This window comes from Macaca nemestrina, chromosome 5 (assembly GCF_043159975.1).
Source record: "Macaca nemestrina isolate mMacNem1 chromosome 5, mMacNem.hap1, whole genome shotgun sequence".
NCBI lineage: Eukaryota > Metazoa > Chordata > Mammalia > Primates > Cercopithecidae > Macaca > Macaca nemestrina.
Window position 1 is genome coordinate 180,154,250 of NC_092129.1, and position 20,338 is coordinate 180,174,587.

A 20,338-nucleotide genomic window follows, 5' to 3' on the forward strand; every position below is an offset into this window, starting at 1 on the left:
ACTGCCTCGCATTCTGAGAGTCACAATGGCCCAGGCATTGGTCCGGAACCCTGAGTGCTCGTCCTACGTTTTCAAAGCAGACAAAACCAGCCCATTGAAAATATCCTGCCAAGCCATTCAGGGATTTTTGGCAGAAACTCCAGTCTTGTGTCTGGACATGGACCATTTCTGGGGAAAACTGAGAGCTTTGCTAAAAGGAAGAGGGGAAAGTGGGGGCGCGCATATCCGGTGATATTTTCCCATCTGGTACTTTGTAGAAGCCTTGCTCCCAGTATGTACCTAATTAAGGCTCCACAGACCTACCAGGCCCAAAGAGAGAGTGGTTACATCAGTGCAGTCCTCAGCATAACCGAGGAAAGAGCCTCATCGTCCAAAACTGAGCAAATGCCCAGATTAACACAGGTAAGAAGCCAAACTGCTTCTTATGTTCTTATCCAAACTAATACCAAGAAAACAAAGTAAACAAATGCTCAACTGGAGCTTTCCCGGTAAGAAGCCATTCTTCATTGTAGACCAAAACGCACAGAACAATAGAAGTATTAAATAATCTTAAATCACCACACCTGATAGCACAGCCCAGCGCAAGATAGAAGCGGCTAAGAACTACTATCAGATTTAGAACAAAAATGCAAATAATAGAGTTTGTTACAGCTACTTTTAGATTTCAGCATGCTTTACCAGGAGCCAGGTTCCCCGTAATTGTTCTACTCTTCATGAACCAGCTAGAGAAGCACATTGCAGGCTGGTGAGAAGCAGAGAAGGCGTGTAAGCCTAGCATGCTATGGCAAATCTGGGAGCTTGGACCAGCTTTTCACCAACCTTAAAAACATTTGGCCAAGACTATTAAAGCATCATTATTATACCATATGACACATTAATGGCCAGAGCGGCAAATATAAAATTCCATTCATATATGCATACATATAGATCTATAGATGTATTTTTTTTTTTTTTTGAGATGGAGTTTTGCTCTTGTTGCCCAGGCAAGAGTGTAATGGCGTGATCTCGGCTCACCGCAACCTCTGCCTCCCAGGTTCAAGCAATTCTCCTGCGTTGGCCTCCCGAGTAGCTGGGATTACAGGCATGCGCCACCACGCCCAGCTAATTTTGTATTTTTAGTAGAGATGGAGTTTCTCCATGTTGGTCAGGCTGGTCTTGAACTCCCGACCTCAGGTGAGCCGCCCACCTTGGCCTCCCAAAGTGCTGGGTTATAGGCCTGAGCCACCTCACCCGGCTTTCTTTTCTTTTTTTTTTCCCTTCCCCTCCCCTCTCCTCCCCCTTCCCTCCCTTCCCTTCCCTTTCTTTCTCTTTCTTTTTGAGACCGAATTTTGCTCTCTGTGGCCCATGCTGCAGTGCAGTGGTGTGGTCACAGCTCACTGTAGCCTCGACCTCCGGGGCTCAAGCAATCCTCCCACCTCAGCCTCACAAGTAGCTGAGTCTATAGGTGTGCACCACTACGCCCAGCTAAGTTTTGTTATTTTTATTTTGTAGAGATAGGGTCTCTCTATGTTGCCCTGGCTGGTCTCAAACTCCTGACCTCAAGCAATCCTCTTGCCTCAGCCTCCCAGAGTGCTGTGATTACAGGCACAAGCCACTATGTCTGACCTATTCCATCTCTTAACTTTCAACTTGCAAACTCAAAAAGTCGAACTTAAAAAAAAAAATACTTTAAATGCAAGTACATATTTAAAATATGTTATATAACTAACAAGAACCACTTGAATTCAATGTGATTCTCATAATTTTACAGGTGTTTTTGGTGGGGAGAAGTGGGGTAGAATATTCTGGCAGCCGGAAGACATATCCCCGGCTTCTTTCTTCCAAGCAAAGCTGAGTGCAGGCCGGGCGCGGTGGCTCAAGCCTGTAATCCCAGCACTTTGGGAGGCCGAGGCGGGCGGATCACAAGGTCAGGAGATCGAGACCACAGTGAAACCCCGTCTCTACTAAAAATACAAAAAAATTAGCCGGGCGCGGTGGCGGGCGCCTGTAGTCCCAGCTACTCAGGAGGCTGAGGCAGGAGAATGGCGGGAACCCGGGAGGCGGAGCTTGCAGTGAGCCGAGATCGCGCCACTGCACTCCAGCCTGGGCAACAGCGTGGGACTCCGTCTCAAAAAAAAAAAAAAAAAAAGCTGAGTGCATTCCTGTAAACCTTCATTTATATAAATAGCAAACAACAAACCATGTTTTAAGTAATTCAACATGCCAAGGAAGTGATCTACTAAAATGTAATTCCTTACACTTCATGTAAATTGACTCATATGTTCTTAGTCAATGCTCTCAATGACTATTCCATTGCAACTGATGGAATGTTTATAGTTATCTGATGCATGCTGACCTTGGTTGAAATCTGAAGTAGGTCACAATTATTAAATTTTGTTTTTAAATAAACTATCAGATGGATATATATTTTTTACACACATATATATATATATTTACAATGAATAACACTTCTAGGAATCAATCTCATTCATTTTCTCTAACTACGGTGTGATTAAAGAACACTGTTTAGGAGAGACGTGTCATGAATAACGCCTGGCAAATATTCTGCTGCTAATCAGCTGTGTGATCTTGATCTGCGCCAATCAGGCCTCAGCCCATGGTACTAATATTCCTGGATGGAACAAATGCTTTCATTTTGTATTTTGTTTTGTATTCCTCTTACTTCCAATTCTATTATTCAGTGGCTAATATATTTACCTTTTCAAAACTGGACTTTTAACATATTATTATTTTCTCCCAAGTCTTTTGTTGTTGTGATGAGAGCTGCTATGCCGGGCCAGCAGCCCACAGAGGTGCTAGCAGCGTGTTATTAACTAAATTGATCCCGCAGCGCAGCAGCTGCATGACTCTGGGTTGTTTTTCTAGTTAGGCTGATCTTTTATTCATGACTTTCAGGTAAACGCCATTCCTTTTTCTGTTCCTAAGAGGGTTTCTGTGTCTCCTGAATACCTTCTTCTTCCCCCCTGCCATGGTGGGTGTGACAAGATCAGCTGGCTTCCAGAAGGCAAGGTGTTCAGTAATGTTCAAAGAGAGAAGATTATCTCCAAGTTTTTTAAGGAAAGCATTCTAAAGAAAGTGTTCCGTTCACAACAAATGAGGTGGGAGGGGTCTGACGACCAGAAAGGGACTTCAAGTTACACCTTTCCTGGCACCAGAAAGTAAGTTCTGACACTGAAACGTTAACCAAAACTTAAAGTGAATTTGTGATATAAGGCTAGGAAAATAGAGTTACAGAGTATAGGTATCTGAAAAATAGAAAGGCTTATGAAGCAATTCAAATTGCAGAAATCAAGTCTTAAATCAAAACAAAGGAGAAAATATATGATTGAGAATTTATTCAGAAGCACTAGCTGCAACATATGCAGATGTGAAATTCAGTGATTGATGTGTTTATTTTGCTTCCTTTTGGAAATATGTTCATATACATCACTATCATACGTTCTAGGAATAAATAGTTTTTAAACAATATTTCTTAACTATTTGCAACAAAACACTGGCCTCCCAAATAGTACATCGCTATGGGAGCAGAGTGGTAAAGGTTAATTTTTAAAACTTCAAATTAGAAATATTTGCATAGATATTTCTTAAAAAGGAATTATACAAACACAAGAAGGTATATTTAAGATGAATGCTCATAGAATCGAGTTCTAAATCAGGATAAATTGGCCACTACTGAAAGACAAAGCAGTTGCTCAAAAAGCAAAAACAAAAAAAAAGACTAGATTGCTAAACCGTATGCTAAATACAAATTGCTCATAATTGAAATGGAATGTTTCCCATTGACTTAGCATCTTATTTGAGAACAAAACTGCATATTATTAATTAGAAAATATTGTCCTAACGTTCAAAAAATGTTACATAATATATTGAACAAGATTCTGCTATAGGCTGGGCACAGTGGCTCACAGCTGTAATCCTAGCACTTTGAGAGGCCGACACGGGTGGACCACCTGAGGTCAGGAGTTTGAGACCAGCCTGACCAATATGGTGAAACCCTGTCTCTACCATAAATATAAAAAAATTAGCCAGGCGTGGTGGCATGCGCCTGTAGTCCCAGCAACTTGGGAGGCTGAGACAGGAGAATTACTTGAACCCGGGAGGCAGAGGTTGCAGTGAGCTGAGATTGCGCCATTGCACTCCACCCTGGGCAACAGAGTGGGACTCTGTCTCAAAAAGGAAAAAAAAAAAAAAACTCTGCTGTACATGACCAGCCATGACCTTGGCAATTCCAAAGAGAACAGCAAAGGAAGATGAGGACAAATGCATGCGTAATATCAAAAGGTGAAAGATACTGAAGGAGGTAGACTGAAATCGAAGCCTTTTCCCTCCAGAATAATTAGAATCTAAGTAATGTTGCTACTGACATATCTTTGCATAATTCAGGACAATGAAAAGCAATGTTATCTCAAGGTGCTTTCCAAAGTAGTTACGTGGTAGTCAATGTCATCGCCTTTGTTACAGGAGGAGAAACTCAGGTGGGCAGCAAGCCGTGCTTACTGGACTACTAAGTGACTGACCCAAGGCTTGCCTTTGTCTCCTTAGCCCGCCTCGCTTGTAATTAACGCAAGAGTTTGCTAAATGCCTGAGATAGAGAGCATCTGCCTCATCCTATTGTGTTTATGAAAGAATGGTTTCACTCAGGATCAGCTAAAGAGGTGCAGATTTAAAGTAAGGGAAGCTGAGGCTACCACTAAAATCTGAATCCTGGGAATGGCCATAAGATGGCTGGATGTGCAGGGGCCAAGGGTTTGGCCCTCTGAAGATTTGCTGAAAAATCAACTTGCAAAAGGCAGAGTAACTGGGGAAAAGGCATACAGATTTATTTAGCATGTGTTATACATGGGAGTGTACAGAATGAAAATTCAGAAATAGAGGGGAGAGTTTCCAGTTTTATGCTTAGGTTCAACAAAGTATGGACAGCTGTGTAAAAATACGATTGGACAAAAACGGTTTGATCTAATGCTAATAGCCTGAGCGGATGAACCCAGCAAGGCCTGGCTCTCTAGATTCTTCTTGGCCTCTCTGAGCAGTGTTCCTTCCTTCTGGGTATGGGGCAGGGCACTCTCTGGAATGGGAGTCTTTTTTTTTGTTTGTGTTTTTGAGACGGAGTCTCGCTCTGTCGCCCAGGCTGGGGTGCAGTGGCCGGATCTCAGCTCACTGCAAGCTCCGCCTCCCGGGTTTACGCCATTCTCCTGCCTCAGCCTCCCGAGTGGCTGAGACTACAGGCGCCTGCCACCTCGCCCGGCTAGTTTTTTGTATTTTTTTAGTAGAGACGGGGTTTCACTGTGTTCGCCAGGATGGTCTCGATCTCCTGACCTCGTGATCCGCCCCTCTCGGCCTCCCAAAGTGCTGGGATTACAGGCTTGAGCCACCGCGCCCGGCCTGGAATGGGAGTCTTATGACCTACAGTCAAACAAGCTAGGTCAGATAATTTCCTTATGGCCAGTTTTTACACAGAAAGGCAAAGGGAAAATTAGAGTAATATTTTTAGGTTTCATGGCTGGCTTTGGGAAAAAAGCATTCTGATTTCTGTAACTTGCATTGGAAAAGAGGGATTCTAGTTTCTCAGGCTAGCCTTGGAGGGAGAGTAGGACTGAGAGACAGGAAGGCAGAAAAAGGTCAGAGAAAAACTTTTGCTTCTGAGGCTATTTCCTAAGGCTTCATTTTGGGGAACTGTTTTCTGAGCCCCAACAGAAAGAAGGTGCATTTTCTTGGCCTTGGGATTGATGTTAAGCTGGGTCTGAGCTGCTGTAGAAAATGACCCACTGTCCAACCCCCTACACTGGGCCAGAGCCAGACCACACCCAAGGGTTTGGAGAGGGCACCATTTCCAAGTTGCTGCTTTCATATTTCACACTACCACGGCCGTGCACATTTAGCAATGAGGGAAGGGCCAGCCATGATTTTGATGCTGATGTCAAAGCATTTGAAAGTCTCCAGAGAAAGGAAGACCAGTTGAGTGGGGGTGATAATATGAAAGGAATGTTTTTAAGAGTAAGTTCTGTTAAGGAAAAGAAAGAATCTTAGAGGATGCATTTATGGATGACAAATCTCAGAAGGACTCTAAGGGATCAGGAATCAGTTTGAGTTCTGAAATAACAGAAAAAAGGCATGAACAGAAACATAAAGCAAGGAAGATGGGAAATGTGTAAGCCAGATATGTGGAATTCACACACACGCACACATAATTTCTGTCTCAAGAACGGGGAACATTTCCCAGCTAGATATATTTGTAGAAAGCAATAGCTGGAAATACATGAACCCCAATATTTACCCCTATTCGCAATTTTTCTAGTAATTGTAAATTGGGAAACATTACATAATACATCTAAGGCTCAGGTTACTCAATTATAAAATAGGAATAACTAGGCTGGGCTCAGTGGCTCATGCCTGTAATCCCAGCATTTTGGGAGGCTGAGCCTGGCAGACCACCTGAGGTCAGGAGTTCGAGACCAGCCTGGCCAACATGGCGAAACCCCTCTCTACTAAAAATACAAAAAATTAGCCGGGCATGGTGGCAGGTGCCTGTAATCCCAACTACTAGGGAACTAGGGAGGCTGAGGCAGGAGAATTGCTTGAACCTGGGAGGCAGAGGTTGCCATGAGCCGAGATCACATATTGCACTCCAGCCTGGGTGACAGAGCAAGACTCTGTCTTAAAAAAAAAAAGAAAGAAAGAAAGAAAATAAAATAGGAATAACTAGTGGTACTTGCTTCATTGGATTATTAGGCATATACATTGGTTAATCCATATAAAATATTCAGCACTATGCCTGGCATATAGTCACCACACCATACATTTCAGAGAATACTATTTTTGCAATAATTAAATCAATTCAAACATTTATTGAGTGCCTTACCTACTACATGCCAGGCACTCTGTTAGATAGAATATGGGCAGATATCACCTTCAAGATGTTGAAAAGAAAGTGATTGAGATATTGTAAATGAATAATTATAATGTAACTAAGGGACTGTAAATAAATCATTATAATATAACCAAGTAGGGATCTTGGAGGAGATAGCAACTTACTTTTGTTTTCTTTTTCTTTTTTTTTTTTCTGTATGTTTTCTAGCAATTTACTCTTCCTGAACAATTAGGAAAAATGACTTGTGAGTTTGAACCGTATGACTAGAATTTAGCCAGCTTAAAAAAAAAAAGGAGATAAAAAGGAGGTACTATTACAGGAAGAGTAACAACGATATATGCCCTGGAGGAGAGGGTTTAGGAAAATTGTAAAATGTCCGATGTGCTTGACATGAAGTGGGCGCTGGGAAGATGATGAGCAGATACCTAAAGGATGGCTGCAGAATTTGGGTTTCCTTCTTCAGGCATTAGGAGGCAGTTGAGCAGGTCTGTATTTTAGAGCAGCAGTATGGAAAACAGCCGAAGGAAGAGAGGGCCTAGAAGGGAAACCTCCAAGGAGCCTGCAAGGAATGAGGCCTGCGCAAATCTTGTCCATTCACTTACATCGATTGTGTTTCTATGACTGTGCTTCTATGTGCCCAGCACAGTTTTAAAGGGTTGGGGATGTAGAAATGAACTAGACAGGCAAGGCCCCTGCCCACATGGAGTCTGATATTCTACAGGGGAGAGACAGGCAATACAAAAACAAACAAGTAAACAGCAACATTCTGAGGAGTACAAAGAAGAAACTAAAAACAGGGTGTCATGAAGTAGAGTAAGGTAGGTGGTAGGTGGGAAGGGTTTCTTTAAAGGGAAGGTCTTTCTGAGGAGAAAATGGAAATGCAGAGGAAAGAGTCAGGAGTCAGGGATCAAAGAACCTGAGAAACCCTTGAAATTGTGTTCAACATGTGGTATATAAGCGCATTTTTATGGGGAGATTCTCAAAGGGGCATGGCCGTGATCTCATCCCCCCATATGATATTTAGTATTCATTTGCTGTACTTACATATAGAATTAATTTTGTTTTAAATTTTTCTCTATATCAAAAGGTGGGGGAGATAGCTATGTAGATATATCTAACTAGATATACAGATATTCTTCCCCCACCCCTCCACTTATTTCATGGAGCTGTAATAAGAGATACGCACTTAGGGGTACAAAATTGGGCTCTGTGATTTAAATGTATCCTCTACATGAAAAAAGGAAAAAAATCGTCTTTTGTTCTTCCTATTGAAAGGCCGACGACGGACCTGAAACTGACCTGATGGGCTTGGTGTCAACAAGGATGCCTCTTCTATGTTAATTAATATATTGTAGAAGCATAGATATAACCTTTATATTTTAGCGGAGTCTGGAGGGCTACGTACGGGCGGTGCTCCTGGCTTGATGTGAGCAGGCGGTGGGAGTTGAGGCGGGCGGGCCAGGCCCCGGGTCCCAGAGGCCTACTGGCCACCCTGCAGAGAGTTCAGCCTGGAAAGGCCCAGGGAAGGGCCTGGAGGCCTCCGGAAAGGCCCGGGGAGGGTCAAGGAAGCCCGAGGAGGCCCAGGAAGGCCCCAGAAGGTCCAGGACGCCGAGGGGAAAGTCAGAGAAGGCCCGGGAGGCTCAGGCTTTCCTGCGAGGCCCGGGGCGGCCTCTCCAGGCCAGGCTGGCCGAGTGGGCTGCGCAGCCCCAGAGGGGGCCGTGCGGGGCGCAGGGACAGGGCCTGAGGCTGGTCGTCCTCCCCTGGCGGCGGCGTGCGTCCCGCGGGCTCGGCAGCCGGGTGACCCCCGAGAGGCTCTGCGCCTGGGCGGCCACCGGCGACCCCGCGGCCCGCGAATACCGGTGGACCTGGTGGAACGCGAGGCCTCCCGGGGCGCCCCCGCTCTCTGGTAGTTGCCGGGAGACCCGGCCGGTGGGGAAGCCCGCGGAGCCGCAGCCCCGGCCCCGGCGCCGGCAGGTCTCTCTGGGCCCCGCCTGGGCCCTGGGCCCGACTCCCACCCCTGCGCCGGCCCGCGGGCTTCGCAGTCCCTACACCGCCGACCCGGCTGCGCTCGAGGCTGCCCGCCGCCCTCTCTGTCCCCCGCTGCAGGAAGCCCGAGGCAGAGGGGGCGCCCTCCAAGCCGTCAGCCACGCACGCGGAGGCGCTGGGGCCTCGGGGCGGCGCACCGGGAGAGAACGCCGGGGAGGACACTGGGGCCTTCGGCGAGGTGGGGTAAGAGACCCGGCACCGGGGAATCCCGCACCCCCTCCTGCTACCCCTGGAACTGGGCTCCCCACCCAGTCCGGCCACAGCTCAGGAGGAAAAGGCGGTTCCCCTTCCCGGGGGCCTCGCAGTTCCCTGAGACACGCGCCTTCACGCATCAGCCCCTAAAGCTCCTGTCCCCCAGCTCGCAGTACCCAAGGCGTCCTTTGTCCCCAGGGCCGTCCCTCGGGTGCGGTGACCTTGTCCAGGAACTGGATGCCCTCCTCCTTGACACACCCCCAGTGGCCCCAGGCAGCGCCACCTGCTCAGCCACGCCTTCCTCCTGCATTCAAACCCAGTGTCTGGCATGCACACACCCGGTGGACCAATACCGGCATTGGCTGAAAACCGACCTAAACTAAATCTCCCATTTCTTCCTACACTTTTAAGTAGGGGACAATCAATTGTAAACGATTAGCAGATAGACCGATTAGTGCGGTGGCTTTAATTTGTAATTCTTGGCCAGGCGCAGTGGTTCACGCCTGTAATCCCAGCACTTTGGGAGGCTGAGGCGGGTGTATCACGAGGTCAGGAGTTCAAGACCAGCCTGGCCAACATGGTCGCTTGAACCCGGGAGGCAGAGGTTGCAGTGAGCCGAGATCGCGCCACTGCACTCCAGCCTGGGCAACAAAGTGAGACTGTCTCAAAAAAAAAAAAAAAAAAAAAAAGTTATTCTTTCCAGATAGCCATACCTTAATGCAGTGACTTTTTTGCTTGTTACCTTAGAGTTCTCTAATTCTTTTACTTTAAACGGCAGTGGGTTAAAACGTTTTAGGTACCTTGACTCATTGGTGTGGAAAATATAGTTTGGTCCTGGGGGCGATTTGGTGTCTCTGAAATATGCACGAGGTGCTTGCCTGGCCTAGTTGTAAGGGTTCAATCCCGCTTTCAAATGGAGCAATTGTTTTGAATGATTAAAAGGAGACTTTGTGCCCCTGTTTTCTAAGTTCTGGATAATTCACCATAGTTTGTTCCAATTTGTATTTCATCTTCTTAGCTGGTTATTTACTTTCTCACCTCTGATCCGGATTTCCTCATCTTGTTCTGAGATCTGCTAGTTTGCTGTTGTCTGTGCTCCTTTTGAGTCAGGCTTGCCCCTTGTTTTTGGTTGGTTTGGTACTGTCACCCTCACCCTGCTCGCCTAGCCCCTCTCTTCTGCTTTCTAAGCATTCTCTTACCTCCTTTAGATGGGAAATCAAACTCACACTTCTTCTTTTTTATAAATGTTGACCCTTACTCATACATGTGCCTGTCCCACAATCTGTATAGGATTTTAAGGAAACAGAGCAGCAGCTGCAACAAAATGGGGAGAAGAAATGAGACCTGTGGTAACAGCCTACGTGTGTCAAACGTCTCTCAGGAGGTATGGCAGGCGCTGTTGAACTTGAGTGTTTGGGCAGCGGCTCCTGTTGCTAAGACAACTCCCTTGGAGTTTTCTTGCAGTGATGTCCTTGCTGCTTTTGCATCGTGGGCAGTTTATCCTGTGTTTTCCTTTTGGCACGTTTGGAACGGCAAATGGAAATTTTCTATTTCTTTTAACAAAGGAAAAATTAGCCAGCTCTTCTCCAAATGCCAAACATTTCAAGTTGCAATTTTGCTTCATTTAAAGGTGCTACCTTGTTATCCACCAGGCAGTGCTCACTTCCTTTGTTTTCACACACACGCCCTTTGTGAAAAATATTGGTAAGGCAGGTGGGATATCACAAAGCATAATCAAGTCCCAACTCTTAAGAAATTTGCACACTGTCAGACTTCATGTTTAGTTAATGAGCCTTCTTTACCAGTTGATCAATTTGGTTATGTTAATTTTTTTTGTTGTTTTTGGTTTTTGTTTGTTTGTTTTGGAGACAAGGCAGTCTTCCTCTGTCTCCCAGGCTGCGGTGCTGTGGCAGGATCTCGGCTCACTGCAGCCTCCATCTCCCAGGTTCAAGCGATTCTCCTGCCTCGGCCTCCTGAGTAGCTGGGATTACACGCATGTGCCACCACGCCGGCTAGTTTTTATATTTTCAGTAGACACATGTTGGCCAGGCTGGTCTGGAACTCCTGACCTCAAGTGATCCACCCGCCTTGGCTGCCCAAAGTGCTGGGATTACAGGTGTGACCTACCCATGCCTGGCCTGGTTACATTCATTTTATTTTATAATTGCAACACACAGTTTCATCAACTGAGGATGTTTCTTTCACATGTTCATTTCATACAAGAGTACCAGGATTTATATAGCTGAAAAAAGCTTAAAAATCCACCAGATATCGTAAAAAGGTTTGAAGGGGCACATCTCACACATGAACGTAAAAACCCAGTCATCATGCTGTGAACTACAAAAGGATCTTTTAAATACAAATAACTGGGCATCACCCTCATTCTTTTTTTTTTCCATTTTTGGAGATGGAGTCTCACTCTGTCACCCAGGCTGGAGTGCAGTGGCACTATCGCAGCTCACTGCAACTTCTGCCTCTCGGGTTCAAGCGATTCTCCCCTCAGCCCCCCAGTAGCTGGGATTACAGGCGCCCGCCACCACACCCAGCTAATTTTTGTATTTTTAGTAGAGATGGGGTTTCACCAAGTTGGCCAGGCTGGTCTAGAACTCCTGACTTGAGGTGATCTGCCCGCCTCGGCCTCCCAAAATGCTGGGATTACGGGCTTGAGCCACCGCGCCCGGCCCTCACCGTCATTCTTTAAAATCAGGATTTTTTTTTTCTCAACAATTATTTTTAAAAACCTCCCCAGGTGATGATTCTCATGTAGAGATTAGCCCTTGTACATATCATGCCAGAGAGCAGAGTATTAGTTGTATTATATTTTTCATAAATCTGTAGATAAAGATAATCTGCAGCCTCCCTTCCAATGTTCAACTACCCTTCCCATCAGGAGATATCTCTTTGTGGATAAATTAAATCCTCATGCTGTTTTGAAGCTTATTTCTCTCTGTTCCTCCTTAATGAAGAGATTGTATCTAATAATACCTAACATTTCATTTGCTTAGAGTTTCATTTACAATACTTTTTTGAGACAGAAAACAATTGGGTTCATTCCTAAAAATTTACTTTCTTATAAACTAATCACCTCTTCACTTTCTGTTTTCCAGAATAAATTGTTACAGTCTTGTACACACCTGCCACATTTTCCTCCGTAGTGCTCTGCACCTTGTCTGGAACATAAATACTCTGTTGTTAGTACATTTCCCTTTTGATTTTTGGCTTTCTTTTGAATATTTCATAAGTGTTTCTCCACATCTGGAAGCCAGAATGAGTAGTGGGCTGGTTAGTGTTGAATATAATGTGAGGGTTACAGACTTCCTGTGGTTGATGGAAAGATTTTTATATGCTTTCATTTTTTAAATTTTATTTGTTTATTTATTTATTTATTTTGAGACAGTCTCACTCTATGGCCCAGGCTGGAGGGCAGTGGTATGATTGCAGCTCACCGCAACTTCCACCTCCTGGGTTCAAGCGATTCTCCTGCCTCAGCCTCCCAAATAGCTGGGATTACAGGTGTGTGCCACCACACCCGGCTGATTTTTGTATTTTTATTGGAGACAGGGTTTCACCATGTTGGCCAGGCTGGTCTCGAACTCCAGACCTCAGGTGATCCTGACCTGCCCCGGCCTCCCAAAGTGCTGGGATTACAGGCATGAGCCACCAGACCCAGCTTTTTATAGGCTTTTAGATCTGATACTCAGATATAGAAAGTTTGATTAATGCACAATTGTGTCCCAGAGACACACTGAACAGGACATTTTATTCCATTTTAAAAATCAATTTTGAAAACCTGTGTGTTTTTATTTTTAACAAAATGTGAATGAAACCACAAATTATTGTAAAAGCCTTTCTAATTCCTCAACAATAGGTGTTATCAAGCTGATAAGGGCTTGGTTAAGAGAAAATTGCTTTCTCCTCAAAGATGCTGAGAAGTTCTTTATAATGAGGGGTGAGAGTCACGAAACTTTGTGCCTTTTGTCATACTTTACCCAAAGAACGTGTGACATGATTGAGGTTTTTATGTTTTCTTAATGTTAAGTTTATCCTAAAACAAATATTGTTTTAGAACTTATCTCACTGGAATTTGGATTCAGAAGTGCCTGTTCCTGAAAACAAAATCCTCCCAGCTGGAAGGGATAGAGCAGCAGGTGGTAAGAAATCGTAGATGTATATACTTATACTGAAAGAATCACTCATATTAAAAGGGGGTTTGTTTTGAATATAATCAGTTTTATGTAACTATTAATTGTCATTTTTTATACACATTTCAGGCAAAATTAACAAGGTAAGGATAAATGTTTGGTTTTAAAGTATTCATAAAACATACTATTTTAAAATTATAAATATGTTCTTTAAAAAAAATTTCCTTCCTGAAAGTTAAACTTTAAATTTCATTTCTGTAGAGTTCTTCACACAAGTCAAAGTCAAATATTTTACAGAGTTTCAAATTGTTTATTACATTAATATTTTGTCATATTAAGTATTTTTCAGTATAACAATACTATAAATGAAAATTGAGTATCGTCTTTTTTAGCTATTGTCAAAAAGGAAGTAGTCCTGTCCTTTAAAATGTCTTGAAGCAGGCTGGGTGCAGTGGCTCACGTCTGTAATCCCAGCACTTTGGGAGGCTGAGGCAAGTGGATCACTTGAGGTCAGGAGTTTGAGACCAGCCTGGGCAATATGGTGAAACCCCATCTCTACCAAAAAAAAAAATTAGCCGAGCATGGTGGCACATGCGTGTAGTCCCAGCTACTCGAGAGGCTGAGCTCAGCAGGAGGATCGCTTGAGCCCAGGAAATGGAGGTTTCAGTGAGCCAAGATTGTGCCCCTGTACTCCAGCCTGGGTGACAGAAGGAGACCCTGTCTCAGCAACAAAAACACAAAGTCTTGAAGTAGTTGAAATGACCAATATCTTGTTCTGAAGTAGTGGAAAATTAATCTTTTTGTTTATCCTTTTTGATCAGAACATAAAACATTTAACTGCAAAATAAAGACAATCTTAATGATATTCAAGTCTTATTAACAGTTTAGTTGGTATTTGTAATAAATAGGTTATACTAATTTTTGCTGAAATCAGTAAAAACAAAATATTTCTTTATATATAAACAAAGTATCATTCAATTTTACCATGTATTCCTTGATTAGAACAAGAGCTGTACATTGTTAGAACAAGAATAGGGAACAGAGATATATTATGTTTAAAAGTCTTCTGCTGCCTTATAGAACTATTTGGAAATTCCAGTGGAGCAGCCGATGCCAGAACCTAATTTGTCGGCACATACTCAAAAAAGTACACAGGTGGGATTTGATTCATCATACCCTTAAAATATTACATTTTAAAAATATATGCAGCTACTAAACGATTTCCCATTATTTTTCTGTCATCAGAATAGTAAACAAGGGATCTTTCAATTATGGAATTGTGCTCTTAATGAAGGAAGTACCATAGAGAAGAGGTAAGCGAATAGTTATTTTGTAACACCCTAAATTACTGAAATAAATTTAAAATACACATGAGATAACTACTTGGAATACAAGGACCATGAACCACCAGAAGAAAATAGTATTCTGTGGGAATAGTGGGCAATGATAGAAATCCACCCTAAAACAGGAAGTGGCTGCAAATACCACCAGACAAATTAGAATAGGTGGGAATCAAGAGTTTTACTATGTTCTGACAATGAAGATTTTAGATGGATAAAGTATGGGCTTCCCGTTGAAAGCAACAGGAACTGTAATAGGAAAGTAGTATTGCATTCCAGGGACTATGTTAATTCCTTGTATGTAGTAGTTCATGTAACTCACAGCTGACCACGTAAGGAAGGCAGTTATCATCATCCCTGTTTTACAGTTGAGGACGCTTGAGGCATCGTGACAAGTAACTTGCTCAGAGTCGCACAATATTAATGAAAGGTGGAGGCCGGGCGCGGTGGCTCAAGCCTGTAATCCCAGCACTTTGGGAGGCCGAGACGGGCGGATCACGAGGTCAGGAGATCGAGACCATCCTGGCTAACACAATGAAACCCCGTCTCTACTAAAAATACAAAAAAATTAGCCGGGCGAGGTGGCGGGCGCCTGTAGTCCCAGCTACTCGGGAGGCTGAGGCAGGAGAATGGCGTAAACCCGGGAGGCAGAGCTTGCAGTGAGCCGAGATAGCGCCACTGCACTCCAGCCTGGGCGATAGAGCGAGACTCCGTCTCAAAAAAAAAAAAAAAAAAGAAAGATGGAACCAGGATATGAAAGTAACCTGGCTCAGGCTCATAGACATTACAGTATATCGCTTCTCAGACCTTACCTGAGGTTTTTGTTTTGTTTTTTTGTTTTTTTTTTTTTGAGATGGAGTTTCACTCTTGTTGCCCAGGCTGGAATGCAAAGGTATGATCTCGGCTCATCGCAACCTCTGCCTCCTGGGTTCAAGTGATTCTCTTTCCTCAGCCTCCTGAGTAACTGGGATTTCAGGCATGGGCCACCATGCCCAGCTAATTTTGTATTTTTAGTAGAGACGGGGTTTCTCCATGTAGTCAGGCTGGTCTCGAACTCCCGACCTCAGGTGATCCACCCACCTTGGCCTCCCAAAGTTCTGGGATTACAGGTGTGAGCCACCACGCCAGGCTGCTTTTTAATTTATTATTATACTTTTTTAAGTTCTGGGATACATGTGCAGAACTTGCAGGTTTGTTACATAGGTATGGTGGTTTGCTGCAGCCAACCTTACCTGAGTTTTAAATCTTTTTTATTTTTTTAATTTTTTTTTTTAGACAAAGTTTCGCTCTTGTTGCCCAGGCTGGAGTGCAATGGCACGATCTCAGCTCACTGCAACCTCCGCCTTCCAGGTTCAAGCAATTCTCTGCCTCAGCCTCCCAAGTAGCTAGGATTACAGGTGCCCACCACCACGCCTGTCTAATTTTTGTATTTTTAGTAGAGACGGGGTTTTACCACCTTGGCCAGGCTGGTCTTGAACTCCTGACCTCGTGATTCACCCACCTCGGCCTCCCAAAGTGCCGGGATTACAGGCATGAGCCACCGTGCCTGGCTCCTGACTTTTAATTCTTATTTTTTGATTCTTAAACTTTGCCTTGCATTAGGACTAGCTAGAAGGCTTCTCAGAAAGCCAGGTCACTAGTATCTGGAAATGAACGCTTACTGAGGACTGCTTTGCGGCACTTCACACAGCGTCTTCGCTCACGGCCCTGAGTTTCAGGGCTCTTCTGTGTAGTTTAGCAGGAGAGTGGTTCGCGTGCTATCAGCCATGTCCTAGTCAGAGGGTTTTACCTCTGTGAGGCCTGGGGTGAAGTTCACTCTATGTTAAAAGTCAATGGGGAAATCAAGTTCTATGGCAGTTGTGGTGACTGATGACCTAAAGCAATGTTGGTGCTGATGGGGATAAAAAAGGCTATTTTTATGAGAAAAAACCTCAGCTGGGAAAACGTATTTCAAGATAAGCGGTCAAACGAAGTGAATTGAATTTTACCACAGTAGCAGAGGAGTGAACAAATGGAGGCAGTAGAATGCAGTGGTTAGGACCAGGGGCATGGGAGTCCACCACGTGGAGTCACTTCCAGCTCTCCCACTTCCTAGATGTGTGACCTTAGCCACTCTACACCCCCGCTTCCTTATCTGTTCAAGGTGGAAAATAAAAGTGCCTATCTCATGAGGTCGTGAGGACTGAACAGAACAATGTGTTTGACGGGCATTTGCTATTAATACTGGATAGGTTTAATAATGTTGCAGAAATGGAGGTTTGGTATCAATGAAAGATTTTTCTCCTCAATATACCATCAACAAGTAAAAAGAATAAAAGTAATATCTTAGTGTTTAACATTTTGCACAGCACATTCATATAAATTCTCTTGCTTCTCAGACTACCTCCAAGGTAGGTATTATCATTTCCATTTTGCTCACTCACTGGTAGCAAAGGGGTTCAAACCTAGGCCCTCCCCTTCCGGATTTCACACTCTTCATACTACATGTACGTGTCTATTAACACTTGTAGATTTAAAGTGATTTTCCTGTGGTTTTTCAAAGGCAAGGCAGTATACCTAGTATTTAGCTAAATGAGTATTTTTTCTTTTTCTTTTTCTTTTTTTTTTGCAACAGGGCCTCATTCTGTCACCCAGGCTGGGGTGTAGTGGTGCAGTCGTGGTTTACTGCAGCCTCCACCTCTGAGGCTGAAGCGGTCTTCCCAGCTCAGCCTCTGGAGGAGCAGGGACTACAGGCGCGTGCCTCCATGCCCAGCTCATTTTTTGTAGAGATGAATTTTGCCGTGTTGCTCAGCCTGGTCTCAGAATCCCAGGTGCAAGCAATCTGCCTGCCTTGGCCTCCCAAAGTGTTGGGATTACAGGTGTGAGCTACTGCACCTGGCCTCGAAAGTATTTTTCAAAACTTTTCAGGATTATTTTGTTATCTTTAATGTCAACTGGCTTAAAAAGAAGCAAGAGGATATCAAGCCTATATGTCAACTAATGCATCAAATCTTTCAATCTCAGTATTTCTAGTTATCTTTAAAAAATAAAAACTAACTAGAAACTCAGTATTCTATGGCTTTTTTGTAGTTTTCATTTTACCATAATACCTAGAATTACTCCTCAAATAGAAGAGCATCATTACATGGAAATTACTAGGGACTATATCTGGGATAATTTTTGATAGACATTGTTCGCTTCCTTTTTTGTTACAGTAATTTTTACAAACCACAGTGGCTAACATAGAAGGCTTTTTAAAGTAACATAATTACATTCTTTGAGTTTCCTTTTATCTAATTCTGGATCAATAAACATTTCATTTTAATTTCAGTTTGAGTTAGATATCCTCATTTTCAAACCTAAGAATCGCATGTACACTATCGGCAAACATATAGTTATCCACCTTTAACCTATTGTCTATCCACAGCCACAGTTAGCCATTTTAGGTGTCATAATCTAGTCACCTGTGCTTGCACAAAGGGATGCCTAGTTAATATTTTAATCTATATTTTAAAAAATTTATGTAGTTGTATATTAGAGCATTTTTGGAAACTAACATATTTCTGTTACAGGTAGCTAGATCCACATATGCCATTGGGAGCTACACATTAACCAGCCTTTGATAAAGGGTACTTAACCTTATCATTTTCATAGCATTTTAATTCTAGTCAATAAACCATTCATTGAATTATTTTTTAAAGGGAATTCAAAAAATCTTCAGTGGAAACTGGCTTTAATGTAACCAGTAATCCTATCAGGGTCTTCACTCTGAGCCACCCATTCACAAGCACTTCAGCTGATGAGCAGGTTGGTCCTTACCCGGGACTGCCGGTGCCACTAGGTCTCTGCTGGCCCCATGCTGATGGAGACTTTTTCAAGAACAGAAATGAGATTCAATTTAGTTCATGTTCAACTATAGAAAACAACGATGGTGAAACGTTACCTGCTGCAAATTGGAATTTGAAACACGGAAGCAGCAGTGTGGAAGAAAATTTAACAGATGAAAGTGACTTATCAGAAAATGAGAAAGCAAATGATACTTTACTTAGCTCTTTTAAAAAGGTGGACCTGAACTTGAAGCCAGAAACAATAAAAAGTGTTGAGGAACCTTTCACCGAGGAGCCAAATGAAGTATTTCCATATCCTGATTTTCTCCCTCCTGCTTTCCGTACTCTAGACTTGCACAATTTAGCCCTCTCCAAATCTGACAATTGGAAAGCAACAGTGGAACCTGCAGAAAGCTCTATTGAACACTTGATAACTCGTTTACTGGAACTAGAACGATTACAACATATGACTATTCAGAAAGAGAGGCCAAGACTACCAGCGACTTTCTGTACTCCAGCAGTTACTGAACGACCCTCTTCCTCCAAAGCTACACCAAAAGCGAGACAGCTAAAACTTTGTGACTCTTTGAGTCTTCAGATACCTTGTGTAGATAAAAGTCAAGAAAGAAGTAAAAACAACTCTGGTTCTTGCAAACTTGAGCAAAATGCTTTAAAATGGAATTGGAGCAATGCTGGCAAATATAAATGGAATACTAGACCACCGCCTCTAAAAAGTTCTTCCACCACAAAACAATTGACTGAAACTTATAAGAATCCCAAAAGTTATATTTTAAATCCATGCCAAGAACTTTCATCCAAGCCTACTACTGGCCAAACAACTCAATCACTGCTTAAAATGGTCTCCACAAGATGTCTGCCATCGAGGTCTCTAATGCCAGTTTCACCTATACCTCTGTCTTTTCCCGAAAATCAGAAGGAAGAAATTAAGGCACCGAAGAGAAACTTTGGGACCAAAAAGAAACTTTACCGACAAAATACAGTGTTGAATAGACCGTTCTCTATTCAGAAGCTAAACTGTTTGTCACCTTCCCTTATTGCTAAGGATAAGTGCTGCTCACCCATTGAACAAAAATAACTCTTTTCTTTCACACATCTCAGTGTGAACAGATCTATTCTAAGAAGCCCATCTAAGATATAGTTAATTATTCCAAGACACAGGTACTGTTAACAATCCCCCAAAATCACCAAACGGTTGCTTGATGTGATATGGAGTGGAACTTGTGAAGAGCACTGCTGAGATGTCTATATATAAACCCACAGGCTTCTATACTGACATATTTGCATGTTGTGTTTCAAATAAATGGTTCACTTAGTAGACTATTCTATTCAAAAGGCTATTGTTTTTTCAGTGATTGTTTTCCAGCATCATTCCATCAATAAATGGTATAATTGACTTATTGCAGCTATAGTTCTTGTTATGTAGTCATGAGTTGATTTTTTAAAAGGTCTTTCCCACTCTGGTATCATTTTTTTTTTTTTTCCTGTGCCCTCATCTCCACAGATCTATCATTTTGACCTATCCTTTGGGCATTTACTTAGCCCTTAAAAGCTAAAGAAGTTGTTGTTCTATTAATGTACAAGATCCTCTAGATCCCCCTAGCTCCTCCCAAATCCTTAGAAATTTTCTATGTCCCCGGCCTTTCTTTGTCATATACATGAAAGATTGTTCTCTTTGGGGCCCAACTACAGGTTTAGGCATGAAATAACCCTCTTCCACTCAGACCCAGTATTTTTTAAATGTTGAAGAAAAAAATGGGTAAGATCACTGTCCACAGAGCAGCCAAAATGTCATGTTACTAGAATTTTTTCCAGGCTCTGCACTGCTGGAAGTCTTAAGGCTGGTTAGTTGAAATTCATTCAGCCAACACATAACTCATTAACTAGTGAAAAAGGAAAACTACATGACTGACAAACTTACTGCCC

At 43.1% G+C, this 20,338-nt stretch overlaps 1 protein-coding gene and 1 pseudogene across 4 annotated transcripts; one reads left to right on the plus strand and one right to left on the minus strand.

Moving 5' to 3' along the window:
• Positions 1-64: 64 nt before the first annotated feature.
• LOC105487340 (family with sequence similarity 217 member A) lies at positions 65-19,808 on the plus strand. 4 transcript variants are annotated; one of them, XM_024794621.2, is made up of 8 exons: positions 2,917-3,158; positions 8,975-9,097; positions 10,397-10,490; positions 13,173-13,257; positions 13,378-13,391; positions 14,329-14,403; positions 14,494-14,561; positions 18,269-19,808. In XM_024794621.2, exons 1-8 carry the CDS (start codon positions 3,094-3,096, stop codon positions 19,488-19,490), a joined length of 1,746 nt encoding a protein of 581 aa, XP_024650389.2. In that variant the 5' UTR covers positions 2,917-3,093; the 3' UTR covers positions 19,491-19,808. The 4 variants fall into 4 exon arrangements, with proteins under 4 accessions (XP_011749095.2, XP_070953795.1, XP_070953796.1 ...); XM_011750793.2 differs by lacking the exons at positions 10,397-10,490; positions 13,378-13,391 and adding an exon at positions 65-402 and having other exon boundaries at positions 2,896-3,158; XM_071097694.1 differs by lacking the exons at positions 13,173-13,257; positions 13,378-13,391 and adding an exon at positions 68-402 and having other exon boundaries at positions 2,926-3,158.
• Positions 11,365-11,455, minus strand: LOC112427668 (small nucleolar RNA U13; annotated as a pseudogene).
• Positions 19,809-20,338: the final 530 nt, after the last annotated feature.